The following is a 27,427-nucleotide window of genomic DNA, read 5'->3' on the forward strand; positions in this document are numbered from 1 at the left end:
ATGACGTCACCGGCCGCCCCGCCCCCCCGCCCCGCCCGGGACTGCCCAGCGCCCCCGGGTGCTGCTGGCCACTGCTCCCTAGGGTGCCTTTTAATTTCCCGGCGATCCCCACCGAGGAGAAGTGTGATCTTGCCCCTAGGCCGCTCCATTGTGTTTCCCTGGAGTCGACTACAGGTGCACACTCTGAAACGGGAAATCGGCTTTCCCCATCCCCTCGGTGATGTTTGTCAGCCATTCAGGCTGTTTAAAAAAAACCTCAGTGCTTGGTGGCCTACATCTTGGTAACATGGTAAAATAAGCTTTAAAAAATGTATTTGTTTATTTTGTGAGGCTCGGGATGAACCCAGGGCCTTATACATGCTAGGCAAGTGTTGGATAACAGAGCTACAGCTCCAGTCCTTTCAAGTACTTTCTTTTGTTAAGAAAAGAAAACTTGCTTCTTTACCGTTGCGTCTGTCAGGAGTGCCTATAATAATGTTAGTTGACTCAAATCTCTAGCAGTTTGATTTATAAGGAAACGTTCTAGGGACGTGTTAGGCTCACCACTCTTGTCATGTGGGACGGGAGGAAGTGAAGCATGTGTTTTCATATGCCTAACTTCTTTAATCTGAAGTGGAGTTGAAATTATTTTAGTGGAAACAGCCTCTTCCATCATTTCTGACTCAGAGTACATTGCAGGAAACACATTCTTATAGTGGAACTGGAAAGGTAAATGTCTGATTTTTCTTTTGTGTGGAAAGTTCGAATGTGTCCGGCACCACTGGACGAGTCTGTGTGAGAATTGATTTTAGAATAACACTCCCTGTTTTGTTGGGACAGTCTGTTTTTTTAAGTGGATTTCAATAGGTAGCACCTTCTAGGCCAAAGTGGGCTGTTTACATCATTAAAAGCTCTGAAAGGAATCTAAGCAGAGTACAGGTGGAAGGTATAAGAGATTAGAAGCCAACAGATTTTGTTGCCCGGTGGAAAGTGTGTGTGCTTTTCGGTAATTGAGAAGTCAATAGATGAAGCACTTTCTACCATACCTGCCAAAATGTGAGCCTTTAGGGATTTGACATTAAAATAAAAACGAAAAACACTGGAATGATAAATTTTAAAATAGTTGGTCCTCCATGTCTTCCTGCATCCATGAATTTTGCACCCATACTTTGAGCCAACTGTGAATTGAAAATATTCTCCCTCTGCCCCCAAAATTATGTCTGTGCTAAACACGGACAAAATTTTTGTCATTAGTCCCTGAACAATATAGTGTAACACTTATTTCCATAGCATTTACATTGTTTTTAGATATTACATGTCATCTAGAGTTGATTTTATGTGCCATTTTATATAAGGGACCTGTCTCTTTTTGATCTGTGGGAGTGGGGTGGGGCCCTGTGGATAATGGGGGAGGACTCAATGGGCTATTAATTCCTATCTAAACGTGGGTTTGTCACCCCTTTTCTTCTGGAAAAGAAAAAGCCCAACCTTGAATTACAGAGAGAAGCTGTATTACACTTGGGTAAGATTAGTGTACTGTAGGAACAGGTGAAGCTGCTGCTTGAACCTCCGTCAGATCTGAGAGTCTCTGCCCTCTGAAAGTCTCATCACAGGACAGAAAAAGAGGACAGAAGTGGGAAAAGGAACTTTTCTAATTTAGGAAGAGAAAAATGTATAAGGTAAATAAACTAAGAAATAGTAGTAGTAAGCGTAAGTTCTTTCCATATTGCTTATAATTCATTTCTTTCCCAGAAGTTGAGTAGAGGCCAAGTTACTCCAGGGGATTTCTTGTACTGTCTATTCCATGAACACATACGGTGTCCAGCATGGGTCTGTCACAGTGAACAACTAGAGACCTAAGCCTTGTCTCATCCTGTGAACAGTAAGGTGGTTTAATAACACCAGCACAGAAGCCTTGGTTTACTTACCATATGCCTTTGATGATAAAAATTCATTTTGTTGACCATAAAAATGAGCAAGTGTTGCCTTATAATACAGACTGCTTAGAAGTGAACAGAATGCTACTTGTCTTCAGGATTAACATGCCTTCTGCTAAGGTTAATTCATGGTCAGTGAGGGCAGAGACAGCTACCCTGTATGTCTTCATTAATTTTTGTTCCTTAAGGTGTCACATTTAAAAAGGGCCAGTAAATATTCGTTGAAGAAATACAGAAACTCACATTTAGTTGCCATATTCACATTCTTAGACAAGAAATTAAAGATAGGTTTTTCTAGATGTATTTTTCATTATGCCAAATGGTGTAGTAGCCTCCCTTACAGTGAACTGGAAGGAAAGAAGCCGTGTTATAACTCTCCATTATTCATGTATGATTAAGTTAAACCTCAGAGTATATGGAGATTGAAACAAATTAGCATAGTTATATAAAATGTTAGGCATTAGGGTAAGGTGTAAAGTTTACTACTGGAGTAGCAATTTTAATTATATTACCAGTAAAGACTGGAACTAGGATTAACTTTTTCCCCAGCTTTATTGAGATCTAATAAAAATTGTTTATATATAAGGTGTACAGTGTGATGTTTTGATGTACAGTGAATACATGGTGAAATGATTACTACAGTCAAACCAATTAGCATACCTATTACTTTATATAGCTAGTCTCAGTATGTGTGTGTGTGTGTGTGTGTGTGTATGTGTGATGAGAATACTTATGATCTAGTCCAATGGTATTGAACTTACAGTGGGCTGTTTATGTTATTGAAAGCTCTAAAAGTTTCACCATTACTGGTCTAGTCTCTTTGCAGATTTCAAGTGTACAGTGTGTTATAACTAACTAGTTACTGTACTATCCAGTAGGTCTCCAGAACTCCTAACTGAAAGTTTGTACCCTTAGACCAACGTCTTCCCCTTTTCCCCTGTCCTATGACCTCTGGTAGCCATGCTACTCTCTACTTCATTGATTGAACTTGAGTTTTTCATGTTCCATGTATAAGTGATATCACAGAGTATTTGTCTGTGTCTGACTTATTTCACTTAGCATAGTGTCCTCCAGATTCATGTAGGTTGCTGCAAATGGCCAGAGTTTTTTCTTTTTTAAGAACTGAGTAATACTCCAGTGTGTGTGTGTGTGTGTGTGTGTGTGTGTGTGTGTGTGTTTATGCTGTGTTTTCTTTAGTCATTGATGTATCAGTGGACACTTAGTTGTTGTATGTTGGGTATTGTGAGTGGTGCAGTGACATGGGAGTGCAGATATTTCCTCTTTTGGATAAACACTCAGAAGTGGAATTGCTAAGTGTGTTAGTTGAGCGAGTCATCTTAAAGATTTATTTTGGTTCACAGTTTGAGAGATAACCAATGCATGGTCCATTGGCTCCATTGTTTTGGATATGAGGTAGGGTAGAATGTTACAGCAGTGGAAATATATGAAAGAGGAGGCTGCTTACCTCTGTGCCAGCACGCACAGAGAGAAGAGAGGGCCGTACAGAAAGGAAAGGGCCAGGGACCAGACAGACGGACCCTTTGAGGCACACTGCTGATGACCTATGTCCTCCAAGTAGGTCTGCACTTGCAGTTACCGCCATCTTGCGACAGTCCTTTCAGTGGTGACTTTGTCAACTGCTAACTGAATTCACTGATGAGCTCAGAGCCCTCCTGATCCAGTCACTTCCTCAAAGCCTCGTCCCTGAACATTGCTACAGTGGACGTCAACAGATGCGACTTTTGGGGAACATTTAAAACCCTAACATGAGGTCATATGATAGTTCTGTTTTCTAATTTTTTTTCTAATATTGTGAGAAACCTCCATATTGCTTTCCCATAATGGAAGTATACTATATATTCCCACCAATAGTCTATAACAGTTCTCTTTTCTTCATATCCTTACCTGCACTTCTCATTTTCTGACATTTTGATAGTAGCCACCCTAACAGTGTGATATGAGACCTCATCGTGGCTTTAAATTGTTTCTCCTGATGTTTAGTGATGTTGAACATCTTTTCTTATACCTTTTGGCCATTTAGATGTCTACTTTGAGAAAAAATATCTATTTAGGTCCTTTCCTATCTTTTAATTTCACTTATAAGTGTTTCTCTAAGGCTTTTGATTATTTTTTGCGGTTGAGTTGCATGAGTTTGTTATGGTTTTTATCTATAATTTCTCCCGAATGTCTCATGTGTTCAGAAGTAGGACTTTTGGAGTGATTTGATCATGTGGTTGCTGTAGCTATCTGTGGATTGATCCATTGGTGAGGTCATAGCTAAATGTGCTGTTAGGATGTGGGGCCTTGTTGGGAGAGATGTGTCACTGGGGGTGTGACATTTAAGGGTCTCCCTTCTCCTTCACTGTCATGGCTTCCTGGTTGCCATGAGGTGAACAGTTTTCCTCCATACTGCTTATGCTTTGGAGCCAGCTAACTATGGACTGAATCCCCTCACACTGTGAGCCAAAGTAAGTCCTCCTTTAAATTGAGGGTGTCAAGTATTTTTGTTCCAGAAATGAGAAAGCTAGTAACAGCATTTCTTATCCTGATACATGGTTTGCAAATGTTTACTCCCATTCCGTAGGTTGCCTTTTCACTTTGTTGTTTCCTTTGGCTGTGGAGAAACTTTCACTTTGATATACAGTAGCCTCCTGCTTGTCTGGTTTTTCCTTTTGGTGTCATATCTAAAACATTGTTGTCAAAATTAATGTCAGGAAGCTTTTCCCTTCTGTTTTCTTCTAGGAGTTATGTGTTTTAGGTATTGTGTTTAAGCATTCATTTTCAATTGATTTTTGTGTGTCTTGTAAGGATCTAATTTTTTGTTTGTTTTTTGCATATGGAGTCTAGTTTTCTCAACACTATTTATTAGAGACTCTGCTTTCATCATTGTATATTCTTGACACTTTTGTTAAAGAATATTGACTGTATTTGGATATACTTCCAGTGTTTCTATTCTGTTGACTTTGTCTCAGTTTTTATACCAATACTGCATTGTTTTGATTACTATGGCTTTGTAATGTAATTTGGAATCAGGGGATGTGATACCTATAGCTTAGCTTTTGTTCAAGATTGCTTTGATGATTTGGGGGTCATTTGTAGTTCCATACAAATTTTAGGATTTTTTTCTCATTTTTTGGTAAAAAAATGCCATTGGAATTTTGGTAGGGATTACATTGAATTGATAGGTCATTTTGAGTAGTATGACATTTAGACAACATCGTCGTTTGCCATGAACACAGAATATTGGTTTATTGTATCATCTCCAGTTTCTTTTATCATTGTTTTATAGTTTTCAGTGTCTTTCACACCTTTTATTAAATTTATTCCAAAGTATTTTTGTTTTTGATGTTATTATGAATGGAATTGTGCTTTTAATTTTCTTTTTGAAAAGTTGATTGTTAGTATATAGAACTGTAACTGGTTTTTGTTGATTTTTGTATAACTTTACTGAATTCATTTATTAGCTGTAATAGGTTTTGTGGACTTTTAAAGGGTTTTCATAAAAAGATCTCATCATCTGCCAACAGATGATTTTACATCTTCCTTTTCAATTTGCATGTCTTTTACGTCTTTGAAACTCTGTTTGCTCTGGTCAGGACTTCCACTATGAGTTAAAGTGCTGAGAGCAGGCATCCTTACCTTGCCGCTTATCTTAGAGGAAAAGTAATCACTTTTTCAGTGTTGAAGATGAAGTTAGCTGTGAGCCTGCATAATGTGACCTTCATTATGTCCAGGTGTCTTTATTCTATAATTTGTTGAGAGAGTTTATCATCAAAGGGTGTTGGATTTTGTTAAATATTTTCCTGCATTTGTTGAGGCTTTATTTTTTATCCTTCAGTTTGTTAATGTCATGTATCACGTTTATTGATACACATGTATCCTTATCCATGTGATAAGTCTAATTACTTGCGGTATAAAATCCTTTTAATGTGCTGGTGAATTCAGTAGGTAGTATTTTGTTAAGGATTTCTGCGGCTGTTCATAGGGTATATTGGCCTGTAATTCTCTTTTCTTACAATGTCTTTGGCTGTGGTATTAGAATAATGCTGACTTTGTATCATGATTTGAAAGAGTTCTCTCGTTCAGTTTTCTGGAGGAAAAGTTGAATAATGATTGGTATTAATACTTAAATGTATGGTAGAATTCACCAGTGAGAACTTCAGGTCCTGGGCTTTTCATTTGGGGGACTTTTTTTCTTTTCAGTTTTGGAGGTTGAACGCCTAGGGTCTTCACACTGAATTACATTCCCTCCTTGCTTTTTATTTTTTGTTTTGAGACAGGCTCTCACTGAGTCTTTAAATTTCCCAGACTGGGCTTGAACTTGTGATCTTCTGGCTTCAGTCTCCCAGATTACTAGGGTTCAGGCTTGTACTACCATGCATGACTTTTGGGGAGATCTTTAATTATTGATTTAATCTCCTTTCTCGTTATTGGTCCATTTAAATTTTCTATTTCTTCATTAGTTAGTCATGGTGAGTTTTTACTTCTAGGAATTCATTCATTTCTTCTGTATTATTCCAGTTTAGTGGCGTGTAATTGTTCATAGTAGTCTCTTATTATCCTGTTTTTAGCATTTACTTTAATATTTGTCAATTTTTCTTTAAAAAATTTAGTTTTGCCAACCTTTTCTCTCATTTTCCTAGTGTATTCCATTTAAGCTCTAATCTTTGATTTTTCTTCTTGTTATTAACTTTAGGCTTAGTCTTTTTTTCTTTTTCTTTTTTTTTTTTTCCTTGACGCTCCCTGAATTGTGAAGTTAGGTTGAGATTTTTCTTTTTTTCCCAGATAGGTATGGTGAGTTTTCCTCTGGTATTTTTCTTCTGGAGCTAGAATTAACTTTAGATCTCATGTTTTAAAATCACACAATACTATTGTTTCTTTATTTGCTGTTAGATACTATTTTTTTTTCAGAAATTTATAATTTAGGAAAGAATAATTTAGTCTTATGAGCATATACAATTTTTGTAATTACCCTAGTCTTTAAGCACATTAGGAAGCATGGGCTTACCACAATGAACAGTGTGAGAGTTAGTGTGTTGGGTTCAGCTATAGTGCCAGTGTTCAGTAGCATTGTTCCCTGAACAGGGTTCATGCACTTTTTACTTCCTGCCCATAGTGTATTTATGGCGTAGACAGATTCAGAAGTTGTGTACATTATGGTTTAGTTTCTTAATAATCAAATAATTCCTATGGTTACTAAACTGATAGGTCTTTCATAGATAATTTATGTATTGTGAGTGGGTTAGTGGTATATTTAAGATACGACTAATTGGGTGAAAAGAAGAAATTGCTTTCTCCGGTCATGATTTAAGTAAATATTTTATTTTATTTTATTTATTTTTTTAATAAAAATTTCATGTATTAAATCCATTCAAACTCATGTATGACTTATTCAGTAAGAAACTTTGTTGTGCTGTGCTTTAATTTTCACTACTCCATTCCTCACATAACAGCTTTTCTATTAGGGCTCAATATTCCATGATTAGCATAGTTCATTGCTTTTGTATCAGTGACGAAACTGGGCAGCTTTATAAAATGCCATAGACTGTCCCATGATTTGGTAGAAACTTTGATTTAATTGGAACTCTTCAATCCAAATAGATGATTAAAGGCTTGTTAGCTAACACTACACTTAGAGGCTGTAACAAGAGGATGAAGTTTGACCTCAGTCCGGGCAATTCTGAGACCCAGTCTTTCTCAACAAAGGCTGACCAGCTAAGAGCCGGTTAAGTAAATATTTTAGAGAAGATAATCTATAGAAAAGACTGGTCTTTAGTAGAATTGTTAGATTGTTATGAGCAAACGAACCCCACGTTCACGTAATTCCCACCCAGTCAAGAACAGAACAGCTTCGTGGGTACTTCAGAACTTTGTTCACGCTCACAGTTGGTTTCCTCCAGGAAGAAAATAGTCAAAGGGAAAGATACTGAGCTAGAGACTATACGGCTCTCCAGTTATCTGAACACAGACTTACTTTACAGACCTGCATTGAGTTCAGCCGAAGCCGTCATGTAATTTCTTCGTTTAGGGAAGGAAGAAGAGGCTTGTTGTATTCCCTGCTCCCAAGAGCTGCAGAAGAGGCCTCTGTGCCTTGCCTGCTTCCTGCATTTCTCAGCAGTGCCATCTGCTTGGAGGGAGGTGCTTTCTGAGCTGGACAGCCGGAAGATCTCCTAGATAGCTGCTGCTGATGGGGAGTTTGTTGGCAGGAAGATGGCCCTGTCAGGGCTTGGAGAGGTAGCAAAGCAGGTCTGGCACTAATGTGTCTCCCTTGGTTTAGCAGCATCTCTGGCAGACACTGACCTCGCCTGTGCTCAGATGAGTATGGGTTTCTTTTGTCTGTTCGTTATGTGCAGTCACATGCTACGGCAGCTGAACTGTACCATAGGAGAGAGCTTTTGTTCTCGCAGAGTAGACATAACTGTTTCTAGCTGTGCTACTCGCTCTGAAGAGCAATGTCTAGGAAACTCACTGTATTGTGAAAGTTGCCACTGAATAAGTGTCTGAAGAGTATGGCAACGTGTAGATGCACAGGGCTTGCCTAGAAGGGCATTTAGAGCCTGGGATGCAAAACCTGGTTGGTTTTCACAAGAATCCAGGAAGTTTTAAAAAAATTAGATTCCTAAGTGTCATTGAGTTTTTTTTATATGTTTGTGAAAATTGCTCTAATACTGTTAATTAATTATAAATTCTATGGAATAATTAGTGGCTTAGAGAGGAATCTATCATTTGTTTTTTTGAGACAGGATCTTGCTATCCAATGCAGGCTAGTCTTGAACTCACTGTGTAGCCCAGGCTGGCCTCAAACTTGCAGTGATCTTCCGCTTCAACCTCCCAGTTGCTGGGATTTAGAAAGGAATCTATTGTAACTTCTGTAAAAATTTTAAATTCACTAGAGTATTAATTTTAAAGAAATCTGCTGTAACTTGTAAAACTGATTCCTTTTGAAAAGTAAATTGCATTTTAAATATAAATATAGATTTTTATCGTTAAGGTTTACCTAAAGTACAGTATATATCTGGATCTTATGTATACCTACATTTTATAGCAGCATAATAATGGCGTTACGATTACAGTCTTATAAATTAAATGTTTTTCCTCAGGCTTTGTTAAATAGATTCACAAAATTCTGACTCATGTTACATTTAATTACTGCCTCCCTCTATCCTATCCCTTCATTATAGATAACATTAAAATGATACAATTCTGTGAAGTACTCTATCCTTATTGTTTAAAAGAGAGAAAATATTCAACATGAAAATGTTAGGATACCGTATAAATTTTATTTATTTATCCAGTTTTGGAATAGAAAAAGTTTGAGAGTCTTATTTAAGCATATACGTGTGTTGATATAGGTATATAGGCAGAGCTACGTGTTACTACATTTTTAAGAAATGAAGGAGAAAGTCCTGGAAAGAAACTGTTAACCTTTAAGAAATGATACCGTACTATAAATTGGGTTTTTAAGAGTTTTGAATGATAGCCAGAAAGTTAATACTTCTTTAAAGGTGACAATTTTATGTACTATAAAAATATCCTACCCCCAAAAATCCCATCATAGGTTCTAATAACATTTATTAAGAAGTATAATGGGAAAAATTGGGCAGTTGTATACCTGCCACTGTTTAATATGGAAAAACATGAGGATTGTCAAGTGGGAAACTGAGACGTTTGGTAATAGTGGATGCTCAAACCCTTTGAAAAGACATGGAGTAGTTTCAAAACTATCAGGCTGTCTCTTCAACTGCTTTACTGAGGCCTAGCTTAGTGGAGGAATTTATGAAGTGAAACATATGAATTATTTAATAAAGATTTACATTCCTAGAAGCACAGCTGAGGTGATTTTTGTTTTTTAAAATTCATAGGGAGAGTGATGAATCAGTGAAAGAAGAGAAATCCGACTTAAAAGAGAAATCTACAGGAAATAAGAAGGCTAATCGATTTCATCCTTATTCGAAAGATAAGAATTCAGGCACGGGAGAAAAGAAGGGTCCAAATCGTAACAGAGTTTTCATTAGCAACATCCCCTATGACATGAAATGGCAAGCTATTAAAGACCTCATGCGAGAAAAAGGTAAGCGTCTCTGAAATAACCCACTGCTGGTTAATCTTCGTGTCAGAGGGAAGAAGCTAAGCACACTTTTATTCTTCTTAGCCACATAGACGACAAACTTAATTTTTATTTCTTGACTTGTGATTTAACCTTTTCCTCTTCTTTCACTTGACACAATCTCATTCCAAGGTAGTATGGATAAATGAAGTACTTTCTTTCTGCCACTTTAGTGGGGTAGTAGCAAGCCAGCATTTGCATGCCACCAAGAATTGTTAAAGTGACTGCTTTGTCTAGTTGAAGTTTTTATAGATTTTTAATTATTGCACTAGTTAAGCAACACATGTAGTGTGTTAATGTATGAATAACAAGGTCTGACTATTTTTTTTCCCAAAAGCTGTTTTGTTATTACCTTGGTGGAGTCTGGAATCTGGCTGTGGAATTCCTTTTGTTTGCATTGTCCTGACTGCCACGATGCTGTCTTTGCAGTTCTATATTAAAATTGTGTTACTGCTGTTGTAGTTTGATTTCAGAATAATCTGAAAACCCTCATCTTATATACATGGTTGATTTTGGGGAAAAATAATTTTAATACTTGATCTTGTAAAAGTTAGTTCTGTCACCTCTTGAAAAATTGCGTTTCACCAGTCCCGCAAACTATGTACTTGGCTTTGAGGCTGATCTCTTCTAATAAATACAAAACAATTGCATTGGTGTATCTGTTGTAAGGTGACAACTATTTGATTGGTTTTATTCATTGACTTTATTTAGAAAGTGTGTGGCTTGCTGTGAAGCATGACTTGTAAATTTAGTTTACTGATGGCAACCATGATTGAAGACATTCAGGTAGAAGGTCACCTTAAAACAGCTGTTGTGTGTAGGCTGACCAAAGTTATTTGAAAAGTGCTAATGTTGATGTCTTTTAATATGACAGGCGAAGGGACCATTTGTATGTATATGTGCATTTGTTCACCAACTATATCATGCTGGCCAAAATATGATCTGTAGTATGAATTAGGTTAATATGGTTGTTAGCTTCTTTTAGAGAATGTGGATGATGTACATTTCTGAAAATTAGTTAAATTTACATAGCCATTGACAGGAGGTATGTTGGTCTGGTTTTGATTGTTGGTGAATAATAGGTGCTTTTCTGTAGAGTTGTGCACAGGTGTGCAGTAAAGCAAGATACTGGTGTTTAAATGTATTGTTTCTTGGTATCTTCCTTTTGTATGTCTTATGTAGTCGGTGAGGTTACATACGTGGAGCTCTTTAAGGATGCGGAAGGAAAATCAAGGGTAAGTGCTGTGGGCAATAATCTGCTTGAGGTTTAAAAGTTCCTCAGCAGTTTACTTTCTGTATAATACTTGTACCAGTTTTTGGAAACTTAAGTTTCATTTTGCTTTACTTTATTATTCAAGATCTGAGGCTTTATGCTAGTAAGTCTGACACACCAACCAACTAGCTGTCTGGAAGGGATGGGTTTTGTAAATGTTTTTGTAAAGGGCATTCACTTTTCTAATACTCTAAGGCAATGCTTCTTAGTCAATAAAATTTTTGTTGTATTTTGATGTCTTCAAGGATTTTTTAAAGTCATTGAATTGATAATATTCCCTAAGAGTTTTATGAGAGGCCTGTAGTTTAAAGGTGTTAATTCAGAATGTAATTTTGAAAAGCTCAATTGGGTAACCTGCAGGACCACATAAGAGGCAGTGCTCTGACCAAATGCTAGGAAGGACATTGGTGAAAAAATTAACGTAGAAGGAATCGGTTGACAGTAGATTTTGATTTTTAGCAACAGCTGTACAATACACTGAAGAATATAATGGAAAGCTCTTTGCAATGTTTGACAGTAAAAACCATTTGGGTAAAATGAGAAAAACATTATATTCGATTGACACTTTGAACAGTAATCACAAAAAATTATTTTTAAAAATGATTCTATGTTTCTTTTGCATAGGTTTTTTAAAAACATATTTACAATTGGATGCTATTGCAGTGAGTTTGAATCTAATACAGACCTTTATTAAAATATAATTAATATTTGTAATTTTTACTTTCTTAGAGTGGAAAAATATGTTGTACACTATATATCTTTTAAAAATATTTGTAACTATGTAAGGGCAGGTATATTGGAGTCTTCAAGTACTTCCTTTAATGACTGTTGATTGAATTTGTGTAGTGATACTACTTTCAACTTTAAGAAAAGTTATATGAAAGTAAAAATGTGCTCCAAGCTTGTTACGTGCTAGGTTCTATTGTAAATAGATGGATTTAAAATTTAACAAAATTTATGATCACTTGTCTGCTATGTTCTGGAGGTGTAAAAGATTAAAAATTGATAATTTTTATTGACATAAATGTTAGAATCTCCCATTAACTTCATCTACTGATCGAAAACTTTTTTTCTTTTGCATATATTGACAAATCTACCTGGATATAGGGTTGTGGGTAAGAATTTTTTTTTTTACAGTACCTTGAGTCAAATTAAACTGCCAATTGTGAAAGAGTCTTAGTATATAAACATTTCTTATAAATTTTTCTCCATTAAGTGTGGTTGAATTCAAAGATGAAGAATTTGTGAAGAAAGCACTAGAAACTATGAACAAATATGATCTTAGTGGAAGACCCCTGAATATAAAAGAGGTAAGCTCTCTTTGGAATTTAAAAGTTCGATTATAGTTAGATGCTTTCTTCAGATTTTCAGTTTTGCTAATATATTTGTCTGATTACAACTTCTGTTTTTTAAGCATAGAGATGTTTAAGGCATTGGATATTAATGATAGCTTTCCTGGTATATGAGTTCCTGTTTTCCTTTAAGCAGTTATTCTTTATATTTGACTTGTTCCAAGTTGTTACTGTTAGTGCTAATCATTGGTTGGCATTCAGTAAGATATTAGTGGTTTGAGTCCTAGCCTCATCACTTTCTCTCTCGGTAAGTAGGCATGCTACTTCTCTAAAGCTCAGTAATCATAGTACTCCTCACAGTACTTACCTGCTAGGGTTTTTATGAAGATTAAGTGAGCTACATGGTAAAGAACTTGGATTCTGGCAGCAGAAAACCTGTGTGACCCAGATTACTTAACATGTTTTTGTTTCCTTATCACTACAGTGGAGATAGTACCAGGCCCTAGCTGACAGTGTTGTAATGACTTAAAAGGGTTAATGTATGTAAACCATTTAATTAGTGTTAGCTATTATATTTATAGTATTGCAGTATTAAAGCCCTTAGCACTGTGCCCAGACTATTTTAGCTATATAATATATGGTAGTAAAATAATGGTGATTCCTTTTATTCCTGTCCAGGAAAAATAATTCCTATTATCCCTTGTTCTTGAGTGTGATAATAGTTTGAGATTAAAAATGAGGCTTCCAACATATCCATATATCCCAAATCCCTTTAGTGATGTTAGTCACCAAATTGCTCGAATATTTTTTCTGCCTGAAGGTTATTTCATGTATAAAATTTTTTTTTAACAAACATGAAGAAAAATGGTAGAGAAAGTTTAGACTTGGTGGTTTGTGGCAGCTACTGTATTTATTTGTGTGGTTTTATATATAAGTCAGGATCCGTGCTTCAGAAATGTGTTAGTATTGCAGATAATTTTCCCATCCTGTTTATCTTCTTACTTCTCTTCACCAGTTAGGTATAGTTCCTTTATGGAAGTATCATACAGATACTATAAAAATACACTTGTATAGCGTCTTTTATTTGAACAAAAAATATTGGATTCTAAAAGCTAAGGCAAAAAAAAAAAATAATAAAAGCTAAGGCATGTTACTGTGTTCTTTTGATTTTTAGCACATTGTTTATCCTTAGTATATCTTAGAGAGTACAGAATGCATTATGAGATTCAGATTGTTACATGATACCTTCATGTTTAACTTTTTAAGAGGAAAAAAATAGTCAAATTCAACCTCTCTAAGTGACTGAAGATTTTTGAATTAAGGTTAGTAGAGGCACTCCACTCCCTTTCTGGGAAAAACTGATTTACAAATAGGTGGTTGGGTGAATGCTTAGCACTTCTACTGGGATGGAAGTCTAAGGAAAGTATATTTCTAGTATCTTTAACAGATCTTAAAGTTACATCTTTTCCATTTTAGTTAAGTGGAGATCAGTAGCAGTTGTTAAGTGTATTTATCACCCCTCAAGTAGCATGAACAGTCAGTGACCAGCGGGCTGACAGCGAAGAGAAAAGAGGAATGAAAACCGTTAGGTTCTAGGTGATCTGTTTTACACACATGCACACACAGATGTGTATATACTTGTCACACTTATTATGTGAAAGACAAATGAGGGCATAGCAAAATGCTTTAATGATGTTAAACACAAATGACCTATCTTAATATTTTAAGAAGTGTCCTCCCTCCAGTTTTTACCTCCTTCCCACATGGGCAATCAGGATTCTAAATTTTGTGTTTATGCACATTTTTGAATCCTCTAACCTGAAACATGTATTTATTAACCTAAAAATTTTATATATTTTTTGAGAACATTTATTTCTTACTTTTGTAATCCTTTTATTTCTTTATAGTGAGTGAAGAAATACATTAGAAACCAGAATACTTTCATGCTTATATTCCTCTTTTTACCTTCTATTCCTCTGGCCATCCTAGAGAATTTGTTAAAATCATCCAACTTTATTTAGTTGGGCCAGCAGAATAGAGTTGGTGGTTACCTTTAGCATAGTCATCTGGCACCGGAGATGAGTGTGTGTGTGTGTGTGTGTGTGTGTATGTATGTGTATGTGTGTGTTTTGTAGTCCACCAAGTGGAATGAGTTAGAAGTTCATTTAAACTTCTTTTTTTGGTGGTGGTGGTGGGGCTTTGTTTAAACATAGGATGTATCTAATGAAGTTAATAAACATTAAAAAAATTTACTGTCATTCTGCACCTGAATACTTAGCATTTTAAAGAATTTCTCCTCCCATCTCAGATCATAATCATTGCTGAGGAAGATAAGAAGTTACAGGTTGGATATATTTTGTTCAAGAATGAGATTTACAAATTACAGTAAACACCCCTTCACTTGGTATTCCTGGGCTTTATAACAGCCTATATTTCTGTTGAAAAGCTTTGCATTTAACATTAATCTGAATTTAACATTCTATTGGACATCTAGTGGTGGGAATTTACCATTCCTGTATTTTGGAAAGAAAAATGTTTCAAGTCACAGTAAGTCTCTTGCTCCTCTTTGAGTCATACGTGTTATATATGTGAACGTGCCATATTGTACACTAATACAAGGACACAGTTAAGCTAAGTAAGTTCTTAATGACATAAGTGATTAAAAAGTGGTCTTTAACTGGTATTGCAAAGTCGGAAATCTTTTGTCTATCCATAGGTTTTTAGAATTTTCTCAATTCTCTGGATAAGAAAAAACAAAAATTTCATTCTTCAAGAGAGTCAATAATTGAACCAGATGGGTTAGCTACTGTAGAACTTGAAGTTGTTATATTAAGTGTATAGATTTTCTGATGTACTCCATAGCACCTAACATTCATTGTTTGTTATAGGATCCTGATGGAGAAAATGCTCGTAGGGCATTGCAGCGAACAGGAGGATCCTTTCCAGGAGGTCATGCCCCTGAGATGGGGTCCGGGTTGGTGAATTTACCTCCGTCCATTCTCAATAACCCAAACATTCCTCCTGAGGTTATCAGTAACTTGCAGGCTGGTAGACTTGGTTCCACAATATTTGTTGCTAATGTAAGTTTAAGCTTAAGTCTAAAATGTTATTCTTTGGCTACCTACTTAGGTTTAATCATGAGATTGATTAGATGAATGGTTTTCATATGAAAATATTTATAAAACATTTTGCTTGGTTTTAATTAGTAAAACCATAATTATTGTTAACTTAAAGCAAATTTAAGGCTTTATGTATGAGACTAGAGTTTAAACACATCTATCTTGTAAACAGAACTCTGAAATTTATGAACATTTGAGCAGTTCATGATACTATATACTTTAATAATATATATTTTTATTCATACTGGTAAATGGATTTCATTCTTATAGTTGTGATATTTGTGAGTATGTGTGTTGTAGTTGGTTTGTTACTTGTTTGGAGTTCTTAAAAGTGAGTAAAATGGACAGTGCTTTTCAAAATCTGAATTTCTTTCAGTAAAAATAGGTGTGTAAAATTCAAGTACAGATATTCCTCATTTAGCAACTGAGTTCTGGTCTGCCAATTAGGTTGTTAAAGGAATTGGTCACTAAATGAGGAACTGTATGCAGTATATGTATTAAAATATTCAGGACGTGGACAAAGGAAACTTCAACTTGATGACTGCTTTTATTTGCATAACTCTTGCATGCTCTACTGTAATGTATAACAGAACATAAAACTATAGTATTATTCTGTATAGTACAATCAGCAAAAATTATAGTGGTGTGTTGTATCCCCTCAAAAAAGAAGACATTGAGGCTCCATCAATAAGATGTAGAAAACTATACAAAAAAAAATAGGCCTTAAGTCCAAGCAGCAGGTTGTAAGTTCAAACAGTTGTGAAGCAGTTAGGTTGTTAAATGAGGAAGATCTGTATGTAACAGGAGATCAAGCAGTTGATTTGGAGAATTAAAAAAATAAGGATAAGCAACAGTATAGATACAGCTGAACTGATTTTAGGCAGCCTAAGATTTTTTTATTTAAACATAGCATTGCTATACTATTGAACAAGAATCATAGACAGTTTAGAAAAGATTATTTTGTATTTATAAAATGGGAAGAGGAATTTATTAGTTATATAACTTCATACAATTTTATATTCAGCTGGACTTCAAAGTTGGTTGGAAGAAACTAAAGGAAGTGTTCAGCATAGCTGGAACTGTAAAGCGAGCAGATATTAAAGAAGACAAAGATGGCAAGAGCAGAGGAATGGGCACGGTCACTTTTGAGCAAGCAATTGAAGCCGTTCAAGCAATTTGTATCCTAACTGACATCTCAGCATTGTTTAAAGAGGCCAGAGAAGCTTGATACCATCTTGTGGGGGTCATGGAATTCAAGGCTGCCTAGCTTAGATATGTATGTTACATTTCAGTCTCCAGCACATAAAACCTTTACTGTGTTCACGTACTAAACTCACTGTTAAGATCTTGAGTTAACCACATGGTATGTGCGGGGCTAGTAGGAATTTTCTTTTAGTCTGCCTTCCTACCACAACTAATTGTATGCATACGTGCTTTGTATTGTTAGTACATGTACTCCTTTGTATATTAATGCAATTGTTCAGAAGCCATGTTAATTTTCTTTTTCAGTGGTCAAATTAATATATTCATCAAAGTAAAAGTATGAAGCATAAAGTGTTTTCTTTGATTAAATGGAGATTTATACCAATAAATATTAAAGGTGTAAAATGTTAGTGATAGTTCGGTACTCCTTCATTAAGATTCATTTTGTGTTGAGGTATATAATTTTACAGGCATTTTAACTGGCTTTCCTTGACTGAACCAACAGCTATGTTCAATGGGCAGTTTTTATTTGATAGACCTATGCATGTGAAAATGGTGAGTGCCTCTGTGTCACTGAACCCTCCACTCAAGTCTTTGCCACCATTACCCTTCTTTTAGGTGATGTCCTAACCAAATTATGAACTTTTTTGCAATTAGGATGACAAGTCTGTCCCTCATGAAGACTACCGTTCGCATGATAGTAAAACACCACAATTACCACGTAAGTAAAATCTACTTGCAATAACATAGTCTTTGTCTTTTCAGTTTTGTTAGGTGCTAGTAAGCAAAACTCTCTGTGCCAGCATACAAGTTGCTCACAGTTTGGGATTAGTTTGGGAGTTTTGGGCATAATTTGGTGCTATTAATTAGTAACACCAAGAAGATAAATGTTACAGGCCATAGTTTTTTCTTTTGGTAGTTTTTCCTGACTGTGTAAGCAGTCATGCTAAATTATGTGGTGAGTTGATACTCATAAGGGGCAAAAAGTCTGCTATTTCCTTACCATCTTAAATTTTTGAATATTTTCTTCCTGTGTTGTATGCATATATTTTTTTACATAGTTGAGAACTATGTAAGTAATGCTGAGTGTTTTTATTAGTGTTTCTGGTTGTTTATGTGTTTTAACAGTAAAGTGTAAGCATTTCTCTATATTGAAAATTCTTTCCAAAATTTTTCTTGTCTATCATATATCTGCTCCATAACTGTTTCACTGTTAAATATTTATTTTAGGTCTTTTATTTCCTTGATTTTCCAACAGAGTAGTATGTGCTTTTTTATATATAAAAGTTGAGTAGTTCTTTGGTTATGTCCTTAAGGTAGATATCCTGGGATAGATTTTAAGATCTGAAAATGTACCCATTGATTAGTATTGTGAGGTTGTTTCCCAGAGGACTATAGAAGGAGAATTACAGAACGGTACTGTAGTGTGTCCTGAACACCTGTGTCTCAGTGCCCTCTCTCAGAAGTGGGGCTGATTACCCTGTAGTTCTAGTACCTCTGTCATGGGTCTGGCAGGAGCAATATGAGTTCATATATGCACAGCACTTAGGGTTAATATTAACTCAGATCCTTACTGCTTCACTAGATATTAAGATTTCCTAAACATAAAATATTTTAAATACCCTGGCAAAAATAAAATTATTCGTGTACATCACATATCATACTATTTACACTAGTTCTTTTTAACCAAGTTTTACACATTGTGATTCCCTGTGTCCCCTACTCACCTCCCAACATATTCCTTATTCAGAGGAAACAACTTAGAAATATAAGGATCAGCATTTAGGCTTTACTACATATTTATATATTCATAGGCTGAATTTAAAATTTGGTGTGACTGACATCATTTTATATATATGTATATATATACATATATATAAAACTTGCCATTTTACATTTAAAATTGTTTTTTAAATTCTTTTTGATGTTGCTCTAGTGTCTTCATTTGATTGCTAGTACTGTATTTTATATAATTTTTCCACTTTTTAGATTACTCATAATTTTTAATTATTAGAAACACTGAGTTGGGGAATGTGGTTCTTCTGTTAGAATTACATATTCTTTTAATATTTGTGAGATGTTATGTGTACACTTTCTGGCCTTCATATATTGTTTGAGGCAAGAGTTTTGAACTACTGATCATATTTTCTGTTGCTTCTAGTGTGAATTTTGATAATTTCTATTTTTTGAAGGATTTTTTCATGTTCATTTAAAAATTTATTGGGATAAAATTGTCTCTTAAATTTTTGTGTCCATATGTCTCTCCTTTTGAATTGTAAAGATTCACAGTTTCTTGATTTTCTGGTTCAGTTTTCCAGAAATTTTTCAGTTTTGTAAATGTTTTTAAAGAAGGGAATTTTTTTCCAATATTTTCTTCTCTTAGCTTTGTATTTCTTTCTTCCTGTTTTTATTTTTGTGTTAGCCTCTGAGGTTTTCTCTTACTCTCTCTAAGTTGGAAGCTTACTTAACTAGTTTACAGTCTTTCTTTTGTAAGATGAGCAATTAAGATTATATATAAATTTAGCTACTGTTATGTAGGGTCTGCTATTGAGTATTTTTATTATAACTCAGTTTTTAAAGTTTAAAATTACCAATATTTATTAATTGTTTATTGGTACACTTTAGGTGTACATAATGATTGCATTCATCATGATGAATTTTACCTGTATACAACTTGATTCTTTTTTTCCCATAGTCATGTATTATTTAAAAATGTAATATTTGAATTTTTAAATGCATGGTTTTTTGTGTTTTTCTCATTTGTAACTTCAGTATGGTCAGAAAACATGGTCTGTGTGATTGTGATTCCTTGAAATCAGTCTATACTTAAATTATGGGCCTGCCATACGGCACATGTCTCCGGGGATCCCGGGTGCGCGTGGCAAGCGCAGTGCTCACGTCCGTTGAGCTGAGCTGGCCAGTCTTGCGTCCTGACACCCTTACTAATGCTTTTGTGTGTGTGTACCGCTGATTGCTGAGCGCTGTGAGCATCTCTCATCAGAGTGATAGATTTCTTGTTTGGATAGATAGATAGTGATAGATTTGTCTTGTTTTTATTTAAATACTTTCAAGCTAACTTAGTAGGTATATCCAAGATTAGAATTGATATCTTTCCCCCCCCCAATTGATATATTTTCTTAGCGAATCAGTTTATCATTATAGAGTGATTTTATCATTACTAATTACCTTTAAGTCCTTTATCTAACGCTGCCAATATAAGTACAGCAGTTTTGTTTTGCTTAGTATTTCTCTGGTACATTTTCTCTCCCCTTTAATGTTTTACTCTCTTAGATGTGTCCTTTACAAACAGTACTATGGTTGGGATTAGAGTTTTTAAAAGTCAGTTCAATAATCTTTACTGTGCAACTGAAGGATTTCACATGTTTATTTGTTTGGACTAATTTCCATCATATTTTATGTTTCTTTTTGTTTCATAAATATTTTTTCTTCTATCTTTTTTAATTGGTTGTCTTGGACATTTTAGAATGTCTACAAACAGCCTAAAGTTAATTATTTTTCTGTTTGATGGTAGAGCCTTAGCATGCTTCAATTCTGCTCACTTTCCTACTAAATTAAATGGTATTATTCGTCAGTGTTCTAGCTATACATTGTTCTTTCCATACCACAAATTAGACACCATTATCATTTTCTTCCCTTTGGAACATATTTTGGAAGCTGTTTTAGCGAGGGTTTTTTGTTGGTAAATTCTGTCAAGTTGTTTTTTCTGCAAATGTCTTCAAGATTTATGGAGTTTGGCATTGATAATTTCTCTCAGCACTTTAAAAATACTCCACAGTCTTCTGGTTTCTGTTATTGCCATTAAGTCAGATATTTGATGAATTATCCTTTCTCTGTAGGTGATCTGTGTTCTTCATAGAGTTGATTTTAACCTCTTGGTCTTTCTTTGGTGGGCAGTTTTACTACTCTGTGTGTGTGTGTATATGTGTGTGTGTATGATTAGGCTTTCATAATCCAAGAATGCAATTGTTATAATAATCTCTGGAAACTGCACTGTGTCTCTGAGTAATGCCTTTTCTACCTTTGGGGCAGTCCTTTCCCCAGTACCCAGCCAGGCAACTGTTGTCCTCAAGATCCTGGCTTTGTGTTTGGGCTTCCAGTGTACTTTTGCACTATTAATATTCTTCTCTTTATTTAGATAAAATGTCATACTATGTTCATACTTCTCTGGTACACACATGCTTTTTTATAGACTTTCCTGTGTTCAGATGTGCTGTACATTCATGGACTTTGACAGAATCGATTTCTTTTAGTTAAGCTGGTTGTCACAGGACACATCCTCCATGTTCGTGTCTCTTCTCTCTTCCTCCTTTCCTTCACTGAACAGACTATACTTGGCAAGCAGGAACCTCGTCCCTCCCCAGCCTGCTAGTCTGACTTTTGGTAAGAGCAGAGTCTCACGGATGTGTTCTGATTTTTCTTGTTCTGAGACATGGGGCTGACCTGCTTTCCCGGAGTGCTGGCTGTGTTTAGGGAGGAGTGGTGTTGGGGAGAGAAGATGAGGCTTGGTGCTCGCAGAAGCGGTCCCTGGTACCTATGCTGTGCGTTCTCGGGGGAGCTTTCTCAGAGACGAGTGAGGAGAAGACATTTTCTTCAGCACTGATCTTTACGATTTAAAACAACATTCTTCTGTATTCTAATTTCTAAAAACTACATACAATGTATGATTTTTCTCAGCCCTAAGACTTATTTACTGCTATTGTGACTAGAAAGAACTTTAAAACCATAATCATGTTTAGGAGACTCAATCACTATCCAGATGTTCATTAGCTTTACTGTTTATAAGGTCATCAAATTATACTCCTTAGAGCTGATTTTAACTATTTTCAAAGAGATCATATGAAAATCCCAGACTTCAAGACAAAAGACCCTAAATTGTAGTCTTAGCTTAATCACATAGCTAAGTGGCAATGTGTAGGTAATGTAAGGTCTCAGCAGTTTCATCTTTGGATGATAGATAAGAAGCACTTAAGGTGCTGTAAATGTGTAAGTATATATTTATGTTAGTAATAAAACCAGATAATGTAACATTTGCTTTATTCACTATCATGTTTTCATGGTTGTTGATTTTGTTAGTTTGAGTTGAACCGTTTTAAAATTAATGCTAAGGTTTAAGTGATTGTACACACTTGTGCATGATATTACTTCTTAGATATGTATAGCTTTTATAAGTGAAATACCATTCAAAATCCTTTTAGCATTTTGCTGGTCTATTCAGTCTACCTTTAAGTGGGTCATAAGGGGAGCCTGCTTTGTAACATACTTACCAATACACAGTGTGACAGGCTTCTGCACGCTGCTTTCTAAAGGAACAGAAGAACCAGAGCTTGTACTTGCGGATTTGTAACATTTTAGAGATACTAATACAAGCATATAGTTGTTTTTATATTTTAGTGCCAGCTCGTTGAATAGGGATCATAATAATTGTTCTTCTTTGTGTTTGAGGTGGTCTTGGTGGCATTGGAATGGGACTTGGTCCAGGTGGGCAGCCTATTAGTGCCAGCCAGTTGAATATAGGTGGTGTAATGGGAAATTTAGGTCCAAGTGGTGAGTATTCTATCTTTCTGATTTCTTTTTAAATGATACATTTGCTGTATAATAAACACGGGGCTTATTGGTCTTATAACATGCATTTAAAGAACTCTGTTTTAGAGAGATTTAGGATGCCACTTTGGTTTTAAAAAGGATTGAAACCTTGAGTGCAGGTTCTGTGACACATGCTGGGCCGGAGTCAGGAGTGTTTTGGGCCCCGTCATAGTGCGGTGGCCTTTCACACTGGGTGCGGAAGGCAGAAGGAGAATTCTCAACATAGTGCCTGTGTGTCCTGGGTGTACAGTGTTTGTGGGGTGGGTGAAATGCTACCATTATCATAAGCAATGTAAATTCGTTTAGTTTGTTAGAAAGGTAGCTTTTCTGGTAGTTACTTGACAGCTTTTTGGACTGACTCTTAGTACATGTTGAGAAATTGCCTTCAACATTTTTGGTGTTAGGGCCTTTTTATAGTCTTAAAATTTGTTGAGAACCATAATAACATTATGAGTCACATAATAATTTTATGTGACTATGTTTCTCAGTGTTTTCTGTATTATAGAAATATTAGAAATTTAAAAATACACAGATGTATTTAAAACTAGCAATAATCTACCCTAACTTTAATCTGACCCTAAAAATTATATTTACCATCTGTATAACAAAATATAGTATATTTGACATAAATATAATTTTTAAGACAACATTTTAATACAAAAAAAAGAACGAGAAGAGTGGCATTTGTGTTTTTGCATCTCTAAGGTTTGACTAAGTACAAGATGCCTATGCTGCAATACCTGCCTCGGCCTTCAGTTTGTGGTGGTATCAGGCATCATATAGTCTCTAGAAAATTACACCCATGCTCATGGGGAAGAGGAACACAGATGATGTCAGCAGCATTTGATGACTGAAGTAGTTCTGATTGCTCCGACTCTCAAAGGTCCCCAGACCATACGTTGAGAATTACTTTTTAAATTGATAGACTAATAAATACTATCAGATTCCTTTTTTTGAGATGCTGTAATCATGCTTTAAATTATCGTGGTCATTGTGGAAATACTATGATCCAGACATTTATGCTGTCATACCCACATCCTCCTAAGCACATAGCGTATGTATTCTTTAACTCAAATAACTGTCATGTTCAGTGGAGTCTGTATTTTCTGAGTGGATCTCTAAATTTGCTCTGTAGTGATATTTCTGTTTCTGTTCCAAAAGTGAATGGTTATCCAGGTCTAGATGTGCTCTAACTGAACGCTGCAGATGTGGCCAGTGAGTTTTACTTTTGGTCGAACAAGTGTTCCAAAAGGCCTGTTTGAATCCTAGGAGACTACTGTGGAGCAGCACTTCTGACTGTTCCTGCGTGTTCCGTTGCTTCTCTGTTGTTCCACTGTGGCCAGACCGGTGGTATTCATTTTGCAAAAATGCATTGTTACTCTTTAGTCATTAAAGCAAGGTTTACTGAAAGTACATACTGTATTTTATTTGAGGTATGGGAATGGATGGTCCAGGTTTTGGAGGAGTGAATAGGATTGGAGGAGGTATGTATAAGCACTTATTTTTTGCATGTGCCTATTACTGTTTTTAACGAACTAGAAACTGTGTTGAGAATTCTAAGGAGAAAAAGTTATGGTTCATTGTTGGCTCGTGTTCTAAAGGCTACTAGCAGAAATTGAGGTTCATGCTTAAGGGAAAGTGATGTGTTAACAAATAGCTGCACAAGGTAGAGTGGATGACGAGCTTACTGGTGAGACCTAACATTTACAAAATGTACCTTTCAGCTACATAACTGACCGTAAAATCTCAACATTTATCTTTATTTCATAGGAATCGGGTTTGGTGGTCTGGAAGCAATGAATAGCATGGGAGGATTTGGTGGAGTGGGCCGGATGGGAGGTATGTACCTATGTATAGGGGAAACCCTCACTGCACTGACTGCTTAGAAAGGGAGGGGAGCTGTGGGTCTTCAGAAGCCACATGGGCACTAGGGGATGGGGACCAGTGTGGTGAGGCGGGGGTGTATGTGTGGTGTCGGAGGTAAGTAGGAGGGGGTCAGTCAGTTTTACATTTTTGACTTCTGTTGTCTTTTAGTTTAGTTTTAGATTTTTTCCTGAATGGTTTGCCATGCATTGATGTACTTGAAAAAGGGTTAATTTGTTGCACGATCTTTTCAGAGCTGTACCGAGGTGCGATGACTAGTAGCATGGAGCGAGATTTTGGACGTGGTGATATTGGAATAAATCGAGGCTTTGGAGATTCATTTGGTAGACTTGGTAGGGCTGGCTGCATACTTCTTTCCTTTTTTCAGGTTATAGTCTCAAAAAATGTCCCCCTTGTTTTGTGAAAAATTGTAAATTTATAATGTTTCATTTAATATCTGAAGAAAATTTTTTAGGAATTTTAATATACTCTTTTTTTCAATAAGATATTTGAACTCTATTTCCAAAATACTTTATAATTTTCAATTACTATATATCTTCTGAGAGGATAGTACCTTGGGAATTTTAAAGTTTGATTATTTAAATTAATTAGTATATTATCTTTCCATCCTTGTTTAGGCAGTGCAATGATTGGAGGGTTTGCAGGAAGAATAGGAGCTTCTAACATGGGTCCAGTAGGATCTGGAATAAGTAGGTTTAAATTTTACTAGAATTTATTTAGTGATACTTGAGTGCTTGTAGAGATTTTGCAAGAGTAGTTATTACAGTATAGCAATACTTTGCTCTTATATGTTAATATGTTTTGTCATAATTTGAGAAATTCTGAGTTACTAAGCTAAGCTTTCTGTTTGATCACTGTATGAAATTTCTAAATTACCTTTGTACTTCTTTCATATTTCTAAACTAATATCAGAATGTGTATTAACTGTCAGCCAGTCCAAGAACCATCTTTTCACCTAAGAAATCTGATATTTCTCTACGTGTAAAGAACAGTTTTTATTTTAGCACCAGCCTTGCTTCTGTTTTATTTTCTGTAACAGCTGTTAGTAGCTCATTTCATCTGTGACCATGCTGTTGTGTCTTTTGGCGGACTCAGACAACACATTTAGAGACCTCCCGAGGTTGAGGTTGAAAGAGGTGTTTATTTCCTCTCTGAACTCTTTCCCGTCCAGAGAGAATGGAGAGTTGTTGAAGCACTGGAGAGTGCGGAATCTCTCCCCTGCTTTCCACCGTATGTTAGGCCTTTTATGAAGCCTTAATGCCTGGCTTAGCTTTTGACCTCTGGTGCCTACTGGGCCATGTCTGTGTGAAGTCTCCGCACTTAATTGAATCCTTTAGTTGATAGAAGTTCATAAGCAGGTAATACAACCTACTTGAGCTTTTTGTTCAAGTACCTGACTTCTAAAATCCTGTCAGCTGAAGTCATTTACCTTTCTCACTTTACTCCTTATTTTATTTGAAGTCAGTTGTACCTTTCTCACTTTACTCCTTATTTTATCCTATAGCCTTGTTTTCCTGTTAATCGTAAGTCCCCTGCTTGCCTCGTTTATCTCAGTGTTTATACTTCTGTTTCCCTAACTTTGTATGTTATTAGCAGAAAGCCACTTTGAAGGTGATATTAATTTTTGGAATTTGTGTATATGGGAATAGTTGGTGTAAGAAAAAAGAATAAATTTTGAGCATCAGTAGGACTGGAAAAATTAAAGAGGGCAGGATATAAGTCGATGCTTAAGAATGAGTAGATGTGAGCTAGCAGTTAGATCCCCAGGCTTTGGTTAAAGGGGAATTAATAGCATATTTTGCTGTTCACTCTACAAGTTCTGTGTAATAATTGTGGTTAAAATATTTTTATGATTATTAACCATTGATATCGAAAGAGAAATTGTATGGGAAACAGAGGTGAAGACACTGAGGGGAAAGATTAGGAAAGGAGTACTATGTAAGAGTACTGTGAGAGTGGCAGGTGCTGCATTTGTAATAATTTGAGTTTGACTCTACATATCTTTGTTCTAACAGTCATTATGCTTGCTATTGGAAGATCTAAGTGAGGATTAAAAACTATAAAAAAATAAAGTGATTGCTGGAGGATTTATGTAGTATGTTTTATGGCCAGAATATAATTTTATAAAGGTATATATGTGTAATTACATAGTAGCTAAAATTAAGATTTCTCAACTAACCAAATGTATACTAAAATTCTCTTCCTTGGAATATAATTGTTCTGTCTGAATGAAAGTCACTTGGTTTATATGTTATCTAACTATATAAATGCATTTTTTCCCTTTTCTCAAAAACGATTCTCCTTTTCTCTTTCTCCCTCTCCTCCCCCTTTGCTTCTGTTTTTGAACCCAAACCACAAAATCCCACATCCCACCACCTTGGTGAGACTGCAGGCGGCGGCATGGGCGGCGTGAGCAGTGTGACTGGAGGCATGGGCATGGGCCTGGACCGCGTGAGCTCCAGCTTTGACAGGATGGGCCCGGGCATCGGCGCCATCCTGGAGAGGAGCATCGACATGGACCGAGGGTTTCTGTCTGGGCCCATGGGGAGCGGGATGAGAGAGAGAATAGGCTCCAAAGGCAACCAGATATTTGTCAGAAATGTAAGGAAATAAGCGGGAAGGATATGTAAGTCTTTTTTCCCCTTTGTAGATATGTTACTAATACCTCTTTTCATTCTAGCTGCCTTTTGACTTGACTTGGCAGAAACTAAAAGAGAAATTCAGTCAGTGTGGTAAGTATGCCAATGACTGCAGATATGTTGATATTTATTATGAAGAAAAAGTTGGTTTTATACCTCTAAACACTGCTTAGGCCTTCGCCTATCCCCGTGTCTATGTCTAGATAGTCTGCGTAGTGTGTCAGGTCAGATTCCACTTCAGATAAATAAATTATTTTGCTATCTTCTGACTTAAGAGCCCTGCAGATTGCTAGTAGATAACAGTGTTTAGGGTCTAGCCTGTCATTGTGTTCTGTCAGTAAAAAAGGCTTGTTATATTACCTGGTCTTTAAAAGGTTAATATGAGGGGCT

General features: G+C 35.9%; 1 protein-coding gene across 4 annotated transcripts in view; it reads left to right on the forward strand.

The window, feature by feature from the left end:
* The window catches only part of Myef2 (myelin expression factor 2), a 34,034-nt gene that overhangs the window by 893 nt on the left and 5,714 nt on the right, over positions 1-27,427 (forward strand). Inside the window, exons 2-16 of one of the 4 annotated variants that reach the window (XM_005376710.2) lie at positions 9,779-9,987; positions 11,206-11,258; positions 12,404-12,411; positions 12,513-12,606; positions 15,477-15,668; positions 16,732-16,885; positions 17,416-17,465; positions 17,568-17,631; positions 22,374-22,475; positions 23,948-23,998; positions 24,285-24,353; positions 24,632-24,730; positions 25,016-25,087; positions 26,791-26,999; positions 27,079-27,130. In XM_005376710.2, the coding sequence (XP_005376767.1) occupies positions 9,779-9,987; positions 11,206-11,258; positions 12,404-12,411; positions 12,513-12,606; positions 15,477-15,668; positions 16,732-16,885; positions 17,416-17,465; positions 17,568-17,631; positions 22,374-22,475; positions 23,948-23,998; positions 24,285-24,353; positions 24,632-24,730; positions 25,016-25,087; positions 26,791-26,999; positions 27,079-27,130 (1,478 nt within the window). The remainder of the gene's footprint in view (positions 1-9,778; positions 9,988-11,205; positions 11,259-12,403; positions 12,412-12,512; positions 12,607-15,476; positions 15,669-16,731; positions 16,886-17,415; positions 17,466-17,567; positions 17,632-22,373; positions 22,476-23,947; positions 23,999-24,284; positions 24,354-24,631; positions 24,731-25,015; positions 25,088-26,790; positions 27,000-27,078; positions 27,131-27,427) is intronic. The other 3 variants (XM_005376712.2, XM_005376711.2, XM_005376713.2) reach the window with 3 other exon arrangements.

Source organism: Chinchilla lanigera, unplaced genomic scaffold (genome assembly GCF_000276665.1).
Source record: "Chinchilla lanigera isolate Chin_1 unplaced genomic scaffold, ChiLan1.0 scaffold00008, whole genome shotgun sequence".
NCBI classification, from domain to species: Eukaryota; Metazoa; Chordata; class Mammalia; order Rodentia; family Chinchillidae; genus Chinchilla; species Chinchilla lanigera.